Source organism: Erpetoichthys calabaricus, chromosome 4 (genome assembly GCF_900747795.2).
Source record: "Erpetoichthys calabaricus chromosome 4, fErpCal1.3, whole genome shotgun sequence".
NCBI classification, from domain to species: Eukaryota; Metazoa; Chordata; class Cladistia; order Polypteriformes; family Polypteridae; genus Erpetoichthys; species Erpetoichthys calabaricus.
The window spans coordinates 326751657-326764969 of NC_041397.2; the positions used below are offsets into that span (position 1 = coordinate 326751657).

The 13313-nt window shown below is 43.7% G+C and overlaps 1 protein-coding gene and 1 long non-coding RNA gene across 2 annotated transcripts in view; one reads left to right on the forward strand and one right to left on the reverse strand.

The window, feature by feature from the left end:
- Positions 1-6212, reverse strand: part of LOC127527384 (uncharacterized) — a 902058-nt gene extending 895846 nt beyond the window's left edge. Inside the window, exons 1-2 of the long non-coding RNA XR_007934682.1 lie at positions 6081-6212; positions 5268-5418 (exon numbers count right to left, since the gene is read on the reverse strand). This is a non-coding gene — a long non-coding RNA (uncharacterized LOC127527384). The remainder of the gene's footprint in view (positions 1-5267; positions 5419-6080) is intronic.
- Positions 1-13313, forward strand: part of LOC114643553 (protein NLRC5-like) — a 5922889-nt gene that overhangs the window by 2296222 nt on the left and 3613354 nt on the right. Inside the window, exon 20 of the mRNA XM_051925772.1 lies at positions 5247-5420. Coding sequence (XP_051781732.1) covers positions 5247-5420 — 174 coding nt within the window. The remainder of the gene's footprint in view (positions 1-5246; positions 5421-13313) is intronic.

Consider the following 13313-nt stretch of genomic DNA (forward strand, 5'->3'; position numbering starts at 1 on the left):
TGCCGTGAATGTAATTACCCCCGATCTACATGCTGTCAAATAAACGAACACACGCCGTGGCGCAATTTTAGGGGCTTAGCCTCTAGTGCTGATGTCCGAGGTTCGATTCCCGTAAGGGAGTGAAGTGAGCGCTTTGCACCGGCGAAGTACTGCTTTTAAATTTTTATTAAGAAGAAAAGAAAACCTTTTTAAATTAAGTCTTAAAATGAGCTGTAAAGATATTGACAATAAGCTACGCAAACCCACCAAGACATGCAATCGTTTAAATCAAAGCGCGAGTCGATAAACACCATCCCATAATATTAGTTAACGATTAACACATTTCTATATGTATTGTAAGCATACAATACAACTGATAATATGTTGCGCTTATTTATCTGGTGTACTGACATTTTTGCGCGTTTAACGGCTGAAATCTAACGTGGTTTGTGCCCTTCAGAATGAAAAGAGTTTGCATTTACCTTTTTAATAAAAGGCGAGCTTTTAAGCCTGAGAAATCACCCCGTAAATGCACACGTTTAATTGCACATGTGTTAATATGTATGCTTACACAGTATTAAAAGACACTCAACAATTAACGTCATTTACCTTCGTTACCGCGTTTGACTTGTGCTGTAAATCTCTTCCTCCCCTATATCAATAACGCACATAGTATTCATCTCTGCTCCTCCGAAACATTGAATATGGCACTATTAAATATTAGAGCTTTAACTAACAAGACGTTTTTTATCAACGACATTATTAGTGAAAAAAAAATAGATTTTATTGCACTAAGTGAAACGTGGCTTAGCTCAGATGGTGCAGCTGTTTTAATCGAATCTGCGCCTCCGGATTACAGTTTTACTCGTGCTGATCGCCAAGGAAAGAGAAGGTGGAGGGCTAGCAAACATTTACTCTAGCAGGTTAAAATGTTAAAAATATCAGTTTTGGTAAGTTCAAGTCTTTTGAGTATCTCGCCATTGTTATTCAGGGAGATTCTCACGTCTAGTATTATCCGTGTATAGACCTCCTAAATTCAACGCGTCTTTCTTTGAGGAATTCTCTGACTTGATGTCAATCTTAATTACGAACTATGACGCACTCTTAATAGTCGGCGACTTTAATTTTCATATAGATAATCAATGTGACCAAAAGTAAAAGAATTCATGAACCTCCTGGACTCTTTTGATTTGAGACAGCTCGTTAATCAGCCTAACATAAAGCAGGTCATACGTTAGAGACTTAGTAATTACTAAAGGACTAAAAGTTGATATAAAGCAGGTCATTGATACGGGTCTTTCAGACCATTTTCTTCTACTTTTTAATATAGAAATAATGATAGAAAACACTCATGAGAAGCATATTGTTAAAAACGCTTCTTTGACTCATCAGCAACTTTAAAACTTACAAACATTCTAACCAATCAGTCCGTTTATAGTGCCAACTATAATAGCGAGGAGAATGTAAATAGTAAGGTGGAAAGATTTAATACTAAAGTGAGAGCTGCTGTTGACATAGTTGCACCTGAAAAGACAGTTAAAAAATCTTCTAGCATTGTTATACCTTGGAAGACCCAAAGAGTGTCTGATTTAAAGAGAACATGCCGTAGAGCTGAGCGTAAATGGAGGAAGACTAAACTAACTATTGACTATGAAATATTAAAAGTTAAAATAACAGAATACAATAACACAGTCCGTCTTGAGAGGCGCTGCTAATTTCTCTAAGATTATAAATAACCAATGCTAGTAATCCCAGAGTGTTATTTTCGACAATTGATCATCTGTTAAACCCAGGTAACTCAAAGGAATGCCTTCTAAGTACTTCCAGTAAAACCTGTGAGGCTATCGCTGTATTTTTCAATCAAAAAATTAATGATATTAGAAATAACATAGTATATCTCCCCAATACTAAGGATCCTCCTAAACCCCAGTACCCCATAATAAACAAATTAAAGTCTTTCACTAGGATAGATTTACCTGATTTACATAAATAATTTCTCAAATGAAACCATCCAACTGTGCCCTTGACCCAATACCAACAAATTTTTTCAAAGAAGTATCGGGTGTGCTTATTGATAATGTTCTTGACATAGTAAATTCGTCATTAGATACGGGCGTCTTCCCAGACTGTCTTAAGACTGCGGTAGTTAAACCCCTACTTAAGAAAAATAATCTCGACCCCTCTTCTCTTGAAAATTATAGACCTATCTCTAACCTGCCTTTCTTAAGTAAAATTCTAGAGAAGGCAGTCATTATACAGTTAAATGAGCACCTCAATAAACATGCTATTCTTGATAAATTTCAGTCAGGTTTCAGAACAAATCACAGCACAGAAACTGCACTCGTTAAAGTAGTAAATGACTTGCGGGTAAATGCAGACAGAGGCCATTTATCTGTTCTCATCCTCTTAGATTTGAGTGCCGCATTTGACACTATTGATCATAATATTCTTAAGAATCGCCTTAGTCAATGGGTGGGCCTCTCTGGCAGTGTCTTAAATTGGTTTGAATCCTACCTGGCAGGGAGAAAATTCTTTGTTAGTTGTGGTAAATTATAACTCAAAGACACATGATATTCTATATGGTGTTCCACAAGGCTCTATCCTGGGTCCGCTGCTCTTCTCAATCTACATGCTTCCATTAGGTCAGATTATCTCGGGACATAACGTGAGCTACCACAGCTATGCTGATGACACACAGCTGTATTTATCAATAGCACCTGATGACCCCCATTCTCTTGATTCACTAACACAATGTCTAACCTGTATCTCAGAATAGATGAATAGTAACTTTCTCAAAATTAAATAAAGAAAAACCGAAATCTTAGTGATTGGCAATAATGGATACAATGAGGCTATTAGAAATAAACTGGATGCATTAGGATTAAAAGTCAAATCGGAGGTAAAAAGCTTAGGGGTAACCGTTGATTGTAATCTGAATTTTAAATCGCATATTAACAAGATCACTAGGACAGCATTTTTTCACCTAAGGAACATAGCAAAAGTTAGACATCTTATATCATCGAAAGATGCAGAGAAATTAGTTCATGCGTTTGTCTTTAGTTGGCTAGATTACTGTAATGCACTCCTCTCAGGACTACCCAAAAAAGACATCAATCGTTTGCAGTTAGTGCAGAATGCAGCTGCTAGAATCCTTACCAGGAAAAAGAAAATCCGAACACATTTCTCCAGTTTTGATGTCTCTACACTGGTTACCTGTGTCATTCAGAATTGACTTTAAAATTCTGCTTATGGTTTATAAAGCTTTAAATAATCTCGCCCCGTCTTATATATCGGAATGTCTGACACCTTATATTCCAAATCGCAACCTCAGATCCTCAACTGAGTGTCTCCTTAGAATTCCAAGAGCAAAACTTAAAGAAGTGGTGAGGCGGCCTTCTGCTGTTATGCACCTAAAATCTGGAATAGCCTGCCAGTAGGAATTCGCCAGGCTAATACAGTGGAGCACTTTAAAAAACTACTGAAAACACATTACTTTAACATGGCCTTCTCATAACTTCACTGTAATTTAATCCTGACACTCTGTATATCCAATTCATTATAATAAATATTCATTCAAAATTTGTACTAACCCCTACTCTCTCTTCTGTTTTCTTTTCCGGTGTCCTATTGGTGGTGGCTTGTGCCACCACCATCTACCCAAAGCACCATGATGTTCCAACAATGATGGATGGATTAAAAGCCAGAAGTCTGTATAACCATCAGCATCAAGTGACTCCGTGAGAACCCTAAATACAAAAGAGGACTATTTCATTTATGTTAGGTAGAATGCCCAAAGGGGACTGGGCGGTCTCGTGGCCTGGAACCCCTACAGATTTTATTTTTTTCTCCAGCCTTCTGGAGTTTTTTTTTTGTTTTTTCTGTCCACCCTGGCCATCGGACCTTACTCCTTTCTATGTTAACTAATGTTGTCTTATTTTAATTTCTTATTTGTCTTTTATTCTTCTTTTCTTCATTATGTAAAGCACTTTGAGCTACTTTTTGTATGAAAATGTGCTATATAAATAAATGTTGTTGTTGTTGTGTTGTTGTTTTCAGTTCACGTGATTACGTAGGAGGCGTAATACGTGATGACGCGATCCGTGACTCCGCCTCCTCCATTAGAGTATATGGACAAAAAACAGGTTCCAGTTATGACCATTACACGTAGAATTTCGAAATGAAACCTGCCTAACTTTTGTAAGTAAGCTGTAAGGAATGAGCCTGCCAAATTTCAGCCTTCTACCTACACGGGAAGTTGGAGAATTAGTGATGAGTGAGTCAGTCAGTCAGTCAGTCAGTCAGTGAGGGCTTTGCCTTTTATTAGTATAGATTCTCAGTGTGGTTTGATGTCACTGAGATGTCAATTGTGTCATTTCTAACACCTACCAGCAGGTGGCGATGCTAGCAGGTCACTCTGCCATTTTGCTCTGAATGGGCAGATCAGGTCAGAGGAGAGCTGGGAGTGGACAGCAGTGGTCAGCAGTAATGGGGGTCACTTCACAGTACACTCAGACCACCTCTGTGCCCAGGGGACTGGACTTTGGGATGCTGAGTGTCCATTCAGAGCTCGTCCACTGGCTTTATTACAAATTAGGAGAGAAATAAGAAAACTGAGGTCACCAGCAGTGAGGCCTTTAGTGGACTGAGGTCAGCTGGTCAGTGGCACCGGTCAGCATGTGACGTGTGAGTGTCAGAAGTGTCACATGTCAGTCCTGTCCACCCTGTCCATTATGTCACTGATCACACAGTCAGTCCAGTCTTTGTCACAATAGACAGACAGAGGGTCCTCATCATCTATGTGGTCTGACATCAGGAGAGCCCACCATGACAGACACTCGAGTGTCACGCTCTCCGATGTCCAGCAGTGACCGGCATGTCCAACAGGAATCTGTGGATGGGGTCCTGCAAATCAGTCAAAGCCCCTCCATGTGCTGAGTCCTCAGGTACAGACACAAATCCAAGGTGGTCCCTCTGCTGTCATCGGCTTTGACAAGTCTGTCTGGACCCTCGAGTGCAGGACACTGTCAGCCTCATGTCCTTCACAGTCCTGTCCAGTGTCCACATGTCACTTTGAGTGATGTGTCACCAGTCAGTGTGGCAGGAAGGCAGAACACGCTGTCAGGTATATAGCACCTTACCTTAGAAGGACAGCGGTGGTCTCAGGGTCAAAGTGCATTTCAGTGATGACGGCGCAGTCATTGAGCCCTTGTGCTGTGTGTCCTTCTGTCTGTCTGTCTGTCCTCACTCGTCTCTCTTCTTCTTCACAGGTTGGTCACTTGTGGTCTCACCTCAGCCTGCTGCTCAGCTCTCTCCTCGGTCCTCTCGTCTCCAAACTCACAGCTGACATATCTGAACCTGAGCAACAACAAGCTGGGACATTCAGGGGCTCGTCAGCTGAGTGAGGGGCTCAGGAGTGACAACTGTAAATTAGAGGCACTGCTGTGAGTAAAAAGGGGGAGGGGTGGGGGGTATGAATGTGTTATTGATGGGCATGTTGATCACATGACAGCACATGGAGTGACCAGAGTGACAGTGACAAGTGGAGCTGACTGAGGTGACAGACAGGAAGGACAACAAAGATAAGGAGAGACAGACAGAGGAAGACGAGGAGGAGGAGGAGTGTGAGATGGACAAGAAAATGAAGAAATGGACAGCAGCTGAGTGTTCAGCCAGTGACAGGGGGACAAGGACACGGGGGTGATCAGTGGACAAGAGGAAGAAACAAGATGGAGGATGAGAGACGAGCAGAAGACGAAATGGGAGAAGACATGAGAGTGAGGAAGAGAAGAAGAGAAATGAAGAGAGACGGAGCACTAGACAGATAGACAGGAAGTGACCGCAGGAGGACAGAGGGGGCAACAGCACGTCAACTGGACAGACCACCTTCTTTATGAAATGTGATGCGACCAGCAGGCCTTCAGAGGATGTTGACCAATCGGTGAGTGGACTGAGTGACTGACAGGCTGACACACATGTCATGTGACTTAGATGAGCACAGACACTGAGAGGAATACTGGATGACATCAGGGGGCGTGTCAGTGTGACAGTCCAGTGTGTGTGGTGCCCCCTGCTGTTTGTAACTCACACTTGTGTCTCCTCACAGGTTGTGTGGTAACGAGATCAGTGAGAGTGAGAGGAGGAACCTGAGGTCACTACAGTGGGAGCTGAGGAGGTCTGGACGTCAGCTGACTATCATCATATGAGAAGACCAGCAGTGGTGATCAGACTGACCCCCTGTTAGTGACGGAGCCCCCCGTCCACTCACTCCTAAATTCTCCTCTTTCTTCTTTTTGTTCTCGTCTCTGCTATGCTCCTAATTTAATAAACTCTACGTGTCCCCTCAGCCTTTGTGCTCCTCCTTTAATGTCACTTTTATTTTGAGACCCTCAACTGGTGACAAAACTCAAGCCGACTTGGACCTGTAGACCCCCGTGTTTCACCACTAGAGGCAGTAAAAGTCCCCCAAGTCACCTGTCCCACAAAGGAGCAATGAGAGGTGGACAGTCCAGCTGTGGGGAGACAGGGGGCCTGAGGCTGTAGTGACACTGGGGACGAGGCTGTGACAAACCCTGGACAGGACGCTGGTCCATCACAGGACGCCATCAGCTCTCGTCTCCGTCGTCACTCTGTGTTATTTGAACCCGTGTCTACTCCGTGTCCTCCAAGTCCTGTCTGCCACCTGCTGATTGTCCTTTGGTGACACTTTAACTCCCATGAGGCTCAGTTTTGATTTTCATTTTCTTTTTTATTCCGTCGTCTCCACTTCACCGTCCCCTCCAGTCGTGTCCTCGTAGTGAGCAGCGGCCTGAACAAGTGAGCCGTTAAAAAGAAATAAAAGAAAAGACGAGGAGAACATGGAGGAGTGTGGAGATGGGATGGACTGGCGCCGTCCAGGGTGGGGTCCTGACTTGATGTGGACAAATGGCCACTGAGGGACCACCACCTGAACTGGACTGAGGGGGCTTAGAAAATGGATGGAGAAAGAGAGGGTAATAAACTGAACTGGGAATTAAGAAAGAAACTGGAAAATGAAATAAGAGTGGGAGTGGGATGAGGGTCTAAAGGAAACGAGTGGGGGACCCCAGCCTGAGGGTGGGCTTCTATAGGACAGCTGGGTAAGAAAAAGAGGAACAGCAACAAGAGTGGGAGAGAAGAAAACAAACAGAGAGACGAACAAGGGGGGTAAGGAGGAGAGAATTAGAAAGTGAAGGACAGTCAGTGACATGAGGGGGACGAGGACAGACGAGGAGGAGGAGAGGAAGACAAGTCAAGTGGAGTCAATTTTATTTCTAGAGCTCATTTAAAAACATCAGGGGTCAACCAAAGTGCTGCACAGCTTCACCATAAATACCCCAAATACACACAGTAGACACAGTAAAGAAATACTGACGGACAAGTTTAGAAAGCCAAGTCAGAAAGGTGGGCTTTAGGTGGAATTTCAAAGTGACCATCTGCAGTGCAGCGCAGCGTCCAGAAGGAATATGAAAATGTGCAGAAAGAATCAGTTTATCTCCAGAACTGTAGACTGTGCTCTCGTATGTCCGCTATTTCTAAAAGAACACAAACCCAGCAGCAAGCGCCCCCTGCTGGGCACAGGAGCCTCTTTAAAATCTGTGATGTATGAGAAGTTTGAAGTCCAGGTGGCCACAGACCCCCCCATATCAGTAACAGCAGCGCAGGAATCTTCACGTCACTCGAGTAGACATCTGCTGTCTGTGAAGACGACTTCAGCCACCTGATATTATAAAGTGGGGTTACAAACACATTATATGTGCACTGCTAATTAATGGGCTTCTGAACTGGGGGCACAAGCTGCCCCCTCACATGCCTTGACATCCTATTAAGGCCTGCCAAGGCCACTGACACTCGTTGTCATCACCCGCTGCTCGTTCATCTCTGTCTCTCTCTCTCGTCATTTTAGTTTTCATCCTCACCCATCACACTCTCTTCTCAGTTATTTGTGTTGTTACTTTCTTCATCAGATTTCTCTCGTTATTTTGATACTTCTTTTTCCACGTTGATCAGCTGGAGGTGTCGGTGGGCTTGGACCAAATAACTGTGTGAGCAGAACCAAAGCTGGAGCACCAGGAGCTCCTTTTCACTGCTTTGTAGTTCAGTGCGACTGACGTGTGCTTAGCCGTAGTGGGACAGCATGAGGGGGACAAGCCTGGTGACAACAGCATGTGGGGGACAAGCCTGGTGACAACAGGAGAGTTTAGATGGCAGCAACAGCAAAACAGCGTCCTGTCGTATTTATATTATTTATACCACACTTCATGTTAGGAGGTACCACAATGTGCTTTAGTCGTTTTTATTTTTGTTAGGTTTGTGGACCCTCATTAGAGTGTGGCTAGGACTGATCGCCCCCTACTAGCCCTTATTGCAGGTCATTACATTCTGTGATTGCTGTGATTTGTGAATGTGACTCACTGTTAATAAAATATGTCCTTGAAGCCTCGGCCTGACGTCACGTCCTGCACCAGCTTAGCCTGCCGAGGTCAAACCTCAGTGACAAGTGACATGTTTAGGAGGGGGAGGAGAACTGGGGGTCCACATGTGTTTCCTCCTTTTCTCTCAGTAGTTTTTCCTTCACAGTTTTCTTCTTTTTCTTATTTGATGTTTAAAGACATTGAGCCGCTGAGGTGGTCAGTTAGACCCCCTGAGTGTGGACGCTCTGTGATGGCCTGTCCAGCCTACTTGTGTTCAGTACCTGCTACTGGGAGACCCCCTGCAACTTAGTGACCCCAACCAGGAGTGACTGGGATCAGAATGACCTTACTGGGCATTTGCATCACATGGACTGGGAATTTGTGAGGACATACTGGGAGAATAAAGAAGAATAAAAGATCAAAATAAGAGAAATAGAAATGAGCGTCATGAAGATGAGATCTGCACAGACAGGAGCAAAGGTTCAAGTGTGTGAGTGTGAGGGGCAGCTGGTGGGGTGTCAGAGAAAAGGAAATGCGGGGGGACAAACCTGCTATGGGGGATACCAGATGGACGACAAGGACAGACGAGCAGAAGACACAAAGAGTGACGAGTGAGTGTGAGTGCAGATGATGACGTGTGCACATAGACATGGTCGCTGGACTAATGAGTGTAAAGCGTGTGTGCAGGAGAAGAGCAAAGTGCTCAAGATCTGCAGGGGCACCCAGTGGCCATTTTATTAGGCACACCAAGTGGGCCTCCTCTGCTACTAAAGAGCCTGAATTCTCCAAGTCGTTAACCCCTTAAGACACATAAATGGCTCCTTATTGATTTCTGTCTCCATGTTGACATCACACAGTCCTTCAGACTTCTCAGCCTCACATTTCTGCTCCTCACTTGCAGTCCCAGCTCATTCCAGAAGTGTTTTATTGGACTGGGCAGGCAGCCATTGGGGTCAACTGAAGTCACCGTCATGTTAGATGAGCCACCTTGAGGTGACACCTGTTTTGTGACATGTCGTGTTATCCTGTTGAGATCCTCCATTTTTAAAAATGTCCGCTCTCAGCTGATTATCAGTTACGTGACTGGTGAGTTAGGAGACCACAACATGCTTGAGAACTTTAGACAGAATAGAGAAGTGAGTGATGGACTGAGACTTGTTAGCTCAGATTGTCACATCAAGACCAGACTGTCCTAATGGTGGGGATACAGAAGAGACCTTCAGGGTCGCTGGCACAGAGCTGGGGTCACAGAATGGATTTATTATTGTCACAACAGTCAGGATTAGGACATGAAGACAGGATTTGAGAAGAGTGGTGGAGATGGGGTCCAGTGCTCAAGTAGGTGGTCTCATCTGACAGAGCAGGTCCTCCTCCTCCTCTATATGTCTCTCCTTATCTTTGTTGTCCTTCCTATTTGTCACCTCAGTATAGCTCCACTTGTCACTGTCACTCTGTGTGCAGGAGAAGAGCAAAGTGCTCAAGATCTGCAGGGGCACCCAGTGGCCACTTTATTAGGCACACCAGGTAGGCCTCCTCTGCCTTTGAAGAGCCTGAATTCCCCAAGGCGTTGACCCCTTGAGACACATGAATGGCTCCTTATGGATTTCTGTCTCCATGTTGACGTCACGCAGGTCCTCAGTGTAAGTGAGTCCAAACAGAAATCTAAGAAACCTCACAACATGTCCAAGTCTTCCAATGTGATATCTCAGAATAACCGGTTATTACTCGCTCACTCAGTCTCGATCCTCTTAACTGTCCCGTCCTCTTCATTTGGTATGCCGAGATCTCTCCGAGGTGGCCACCTCCAAACTGTCTCAGTCCTACACCATCTCTTTCCTGGCTTTGAACAGCTCACGTCTGTCAGCTCCGCCATAACTCTCAGGCTCTGTTTTTCCGCTTCTTTTCTTGCTTTTTTTTAACAGCACATCCACGTCCGTTTCCATGGCACCCTCCCAGAAATCACTATAACAGACACAAACCTCACAAAGGTCCTTCCTATTGTCATATACCCAGTACGGCCATCTTAGGCCTTACACTATCTTCTATCTGAGCTCAGATGGGGACAGAGTTCACAGTGGTAATAACACAACAGAGTGACAAAAGAAAACCCAAGTAAAGTACATTTATGTGGCGGTGCTACAAATATGTAAATATAAACACACACAGTCGTCACGCCGCTCAGGAAGGAGAGACTCATTCTGTCTCCTAGAGAAGAACAGACTTTAGCATGAAAAGTGCAAATCAATCTCAGAACAACAGCAAAGCACTTTGTGATGCTGGAGGACACAGGCAGACGAGTCTCAATATCCACAGTTAAACGAGTCCGACATCGACATCACCTGAAAGCAAGGAGAAGCCACTGCTCCAGAGCAGCCATCAAAAAGCCAGACCGCACTTTGCAGTGGCACATGGGCACAAAGATCTGACCTTCTGGAGAAATGTCCTCTGGGCTGATGAATCCAAAATCAAACTGTTTGGACATGAAGACCATCGTTGTGTTTGGAGCAAAAGGGAGAGGCCTGCAAGCCAAAGAACACCATCTCAACTGTCAAGCATGGAGGTGGGAGCATCATGATGTGGAGCTGCAGGAGGGACTGGTGAACTTCACAAAATATATGGCATCTTGAGGAAGGAAAATAATGGAGAAATACAGCATGAACATCTCAAGAGCTTAGCAAGGAAGTTGAAGCTCAATCACAAATGGGTCTTCCAAATGGACAGGGACCCCAAGCAGACCTCCAAAGTTGAGCAAAATGGTTGAAGAACAATAAGGTCAGGGTACTGGAGTGACCATCACAAAGTCCTGACCTCAATCCGACTGAACATTTATGGGCAGAACTGAAAAAGTTTGTGCGAGCAACAAGGCCTATGAACCTGTCCCAGTTACACCATTTCTGTATGGAGGAATGGGACAAAATTCCAGGTACTTATTGTAAGAAGCTTGTGGAAGGTGACAAGAAATGTTTGGCTCAAGTTAAACAATTTAAAGGCACTGTGACCAAATATGAACAAAGTGCATGTCAACTTGTGACACACTGGAATTGTGATGTCGTCAATAACAAAGTGAAATACTCAGAGGTCTGAGAACATTATTGGGAAAAATGACTTTTACCCTGCACAAAGTAGACATCTTAAATGATCTGCCAAATTTATAGTTTGTTAGGATAAAATCTGTGGAGGTGGAGGTGAGTTTAAAGAATTCACCCAAAGTGGATTTAAACGTTTGACTTCAACTGTAAATGTTGCTGGCTAACATCAATTCATTCTTTTACTTTAATGAGAGCCTAGAAGGGTGAAGCAGTCACAGAGTCACATGACCTTCAGAGCTGGGAGGTCAGCTGATTCTTCTGTAGCCATGCTGCTCCCCCTAATGGCCACTTTCAATATTACACACGTGGAGAACCTCACGAGTAAAGATTTGAAGGTCTAGAAAATAACCTTCAAAGACAGTGAGTTTTGTTAGGTTATATAAGATTCCATACAGTAAAAGAACATTTTAATTAAAATCTTGTAATAATAGTTAGTAGTATTGAAAGTCAAATGGTCTAAATGTACTTCACTTTTTGCCCCAATTTTATTTGAATTCCTTAATTTAACAAGATAAAAAAATAATCATCATTACAATTAATATTTGTTAAATCTCTTCATTTGATAACTTATGATTTGTAAATACCTCTGATCATACCTCATCCTCTTTAATAAAATCCCTGTGTGAGTCCAGGTGTCCGTGTGTGGGTGTCTTCTGGTGAAGTGCGCATGCGCGGGGCACGGTGCGATGCGCGATATTACTGTCAGAGAAAGTTAGAGGCGTTTTACAGAAATACAAACCAGTATTACTGCGAGAGGAAATTAAAGGTACACAATACAGTGACGCATATTACAGCCACATACAAGCCAGTATTACTGTCAGAGGAGATTAAAGGCATATTACCGACGCGCACGCCTGTATTACCGCCAGAGAAAATTAAAGGTATATTATGGACGTACAAGCCAGCGGACGTACAAGATGGTATCCTTCAATAAGGGCGCGCACAAAAAGATGAGTCTCAAAAGGGCGACCTCAATTGGGCGCAGCGAATAAAGGTGCGCGTAAATAAAGATCTGCACCTTTGTTGCTCTTCACATATTCCAGAGCCATTGCAACTAAATTATCTACGAACGCCTTTATTCGCTGCTCTCAATTGAAGTTGCCCTTTTGAAGCTCACCTTTTTGTGTGCGCCCTTATTGAAGGATGCCTGTGCGCCCTTATTGAATAGAGCCATACAAGACAGTATTACTGTCACAGAAAATTAGAGACACACAATACACAGCGGCAGTCCACGAAGAACGGTCAGCTCAGCAAATAAACATCAACAAAAGAAAGGCTGAAAGAAAGAAAAATACGACCAACAAAAAGAATGAGGTCAAAGTCCCTTGCCATTTAATATAGACTGTTCCTACTAATGTTTATGCCCCACTGTTCTAGCACCCGTTATTGTAACAGGCTAAATGACTAGTGTTTTATATATTCTGTATATGATGCACGGTGGTGGTGAGTGGGGCTCTCCATGATGTGACCAACTGTTTGCACTCTGCCATGTGTGTGCCCACCTGTGCCCGCTCGAGCCTGAACCAACCCCTCTACATCTGCCTCCCTGAGATGTTCACTAACTGATAAAGATGGACATTTAATGGTGAATTTGGTCCACAAGGACATCACATTAAGTTCAAGTGCATTCAGGCCTGAACTCAGCTGTGATGCTGCATTTTTTGTTTCATTTCTGCCTCAAATGTGTTTACTTTTTCTTTAATCTATTTGTTGTTTTTTACGAATTGTTTTGTAAATGTTATTGATTTTGTTGTTGCATGTAATGTGTGCTCCTTGTATGTTTCATGTGGAGCCCAGGAGGGCAGGGCCACTTGAC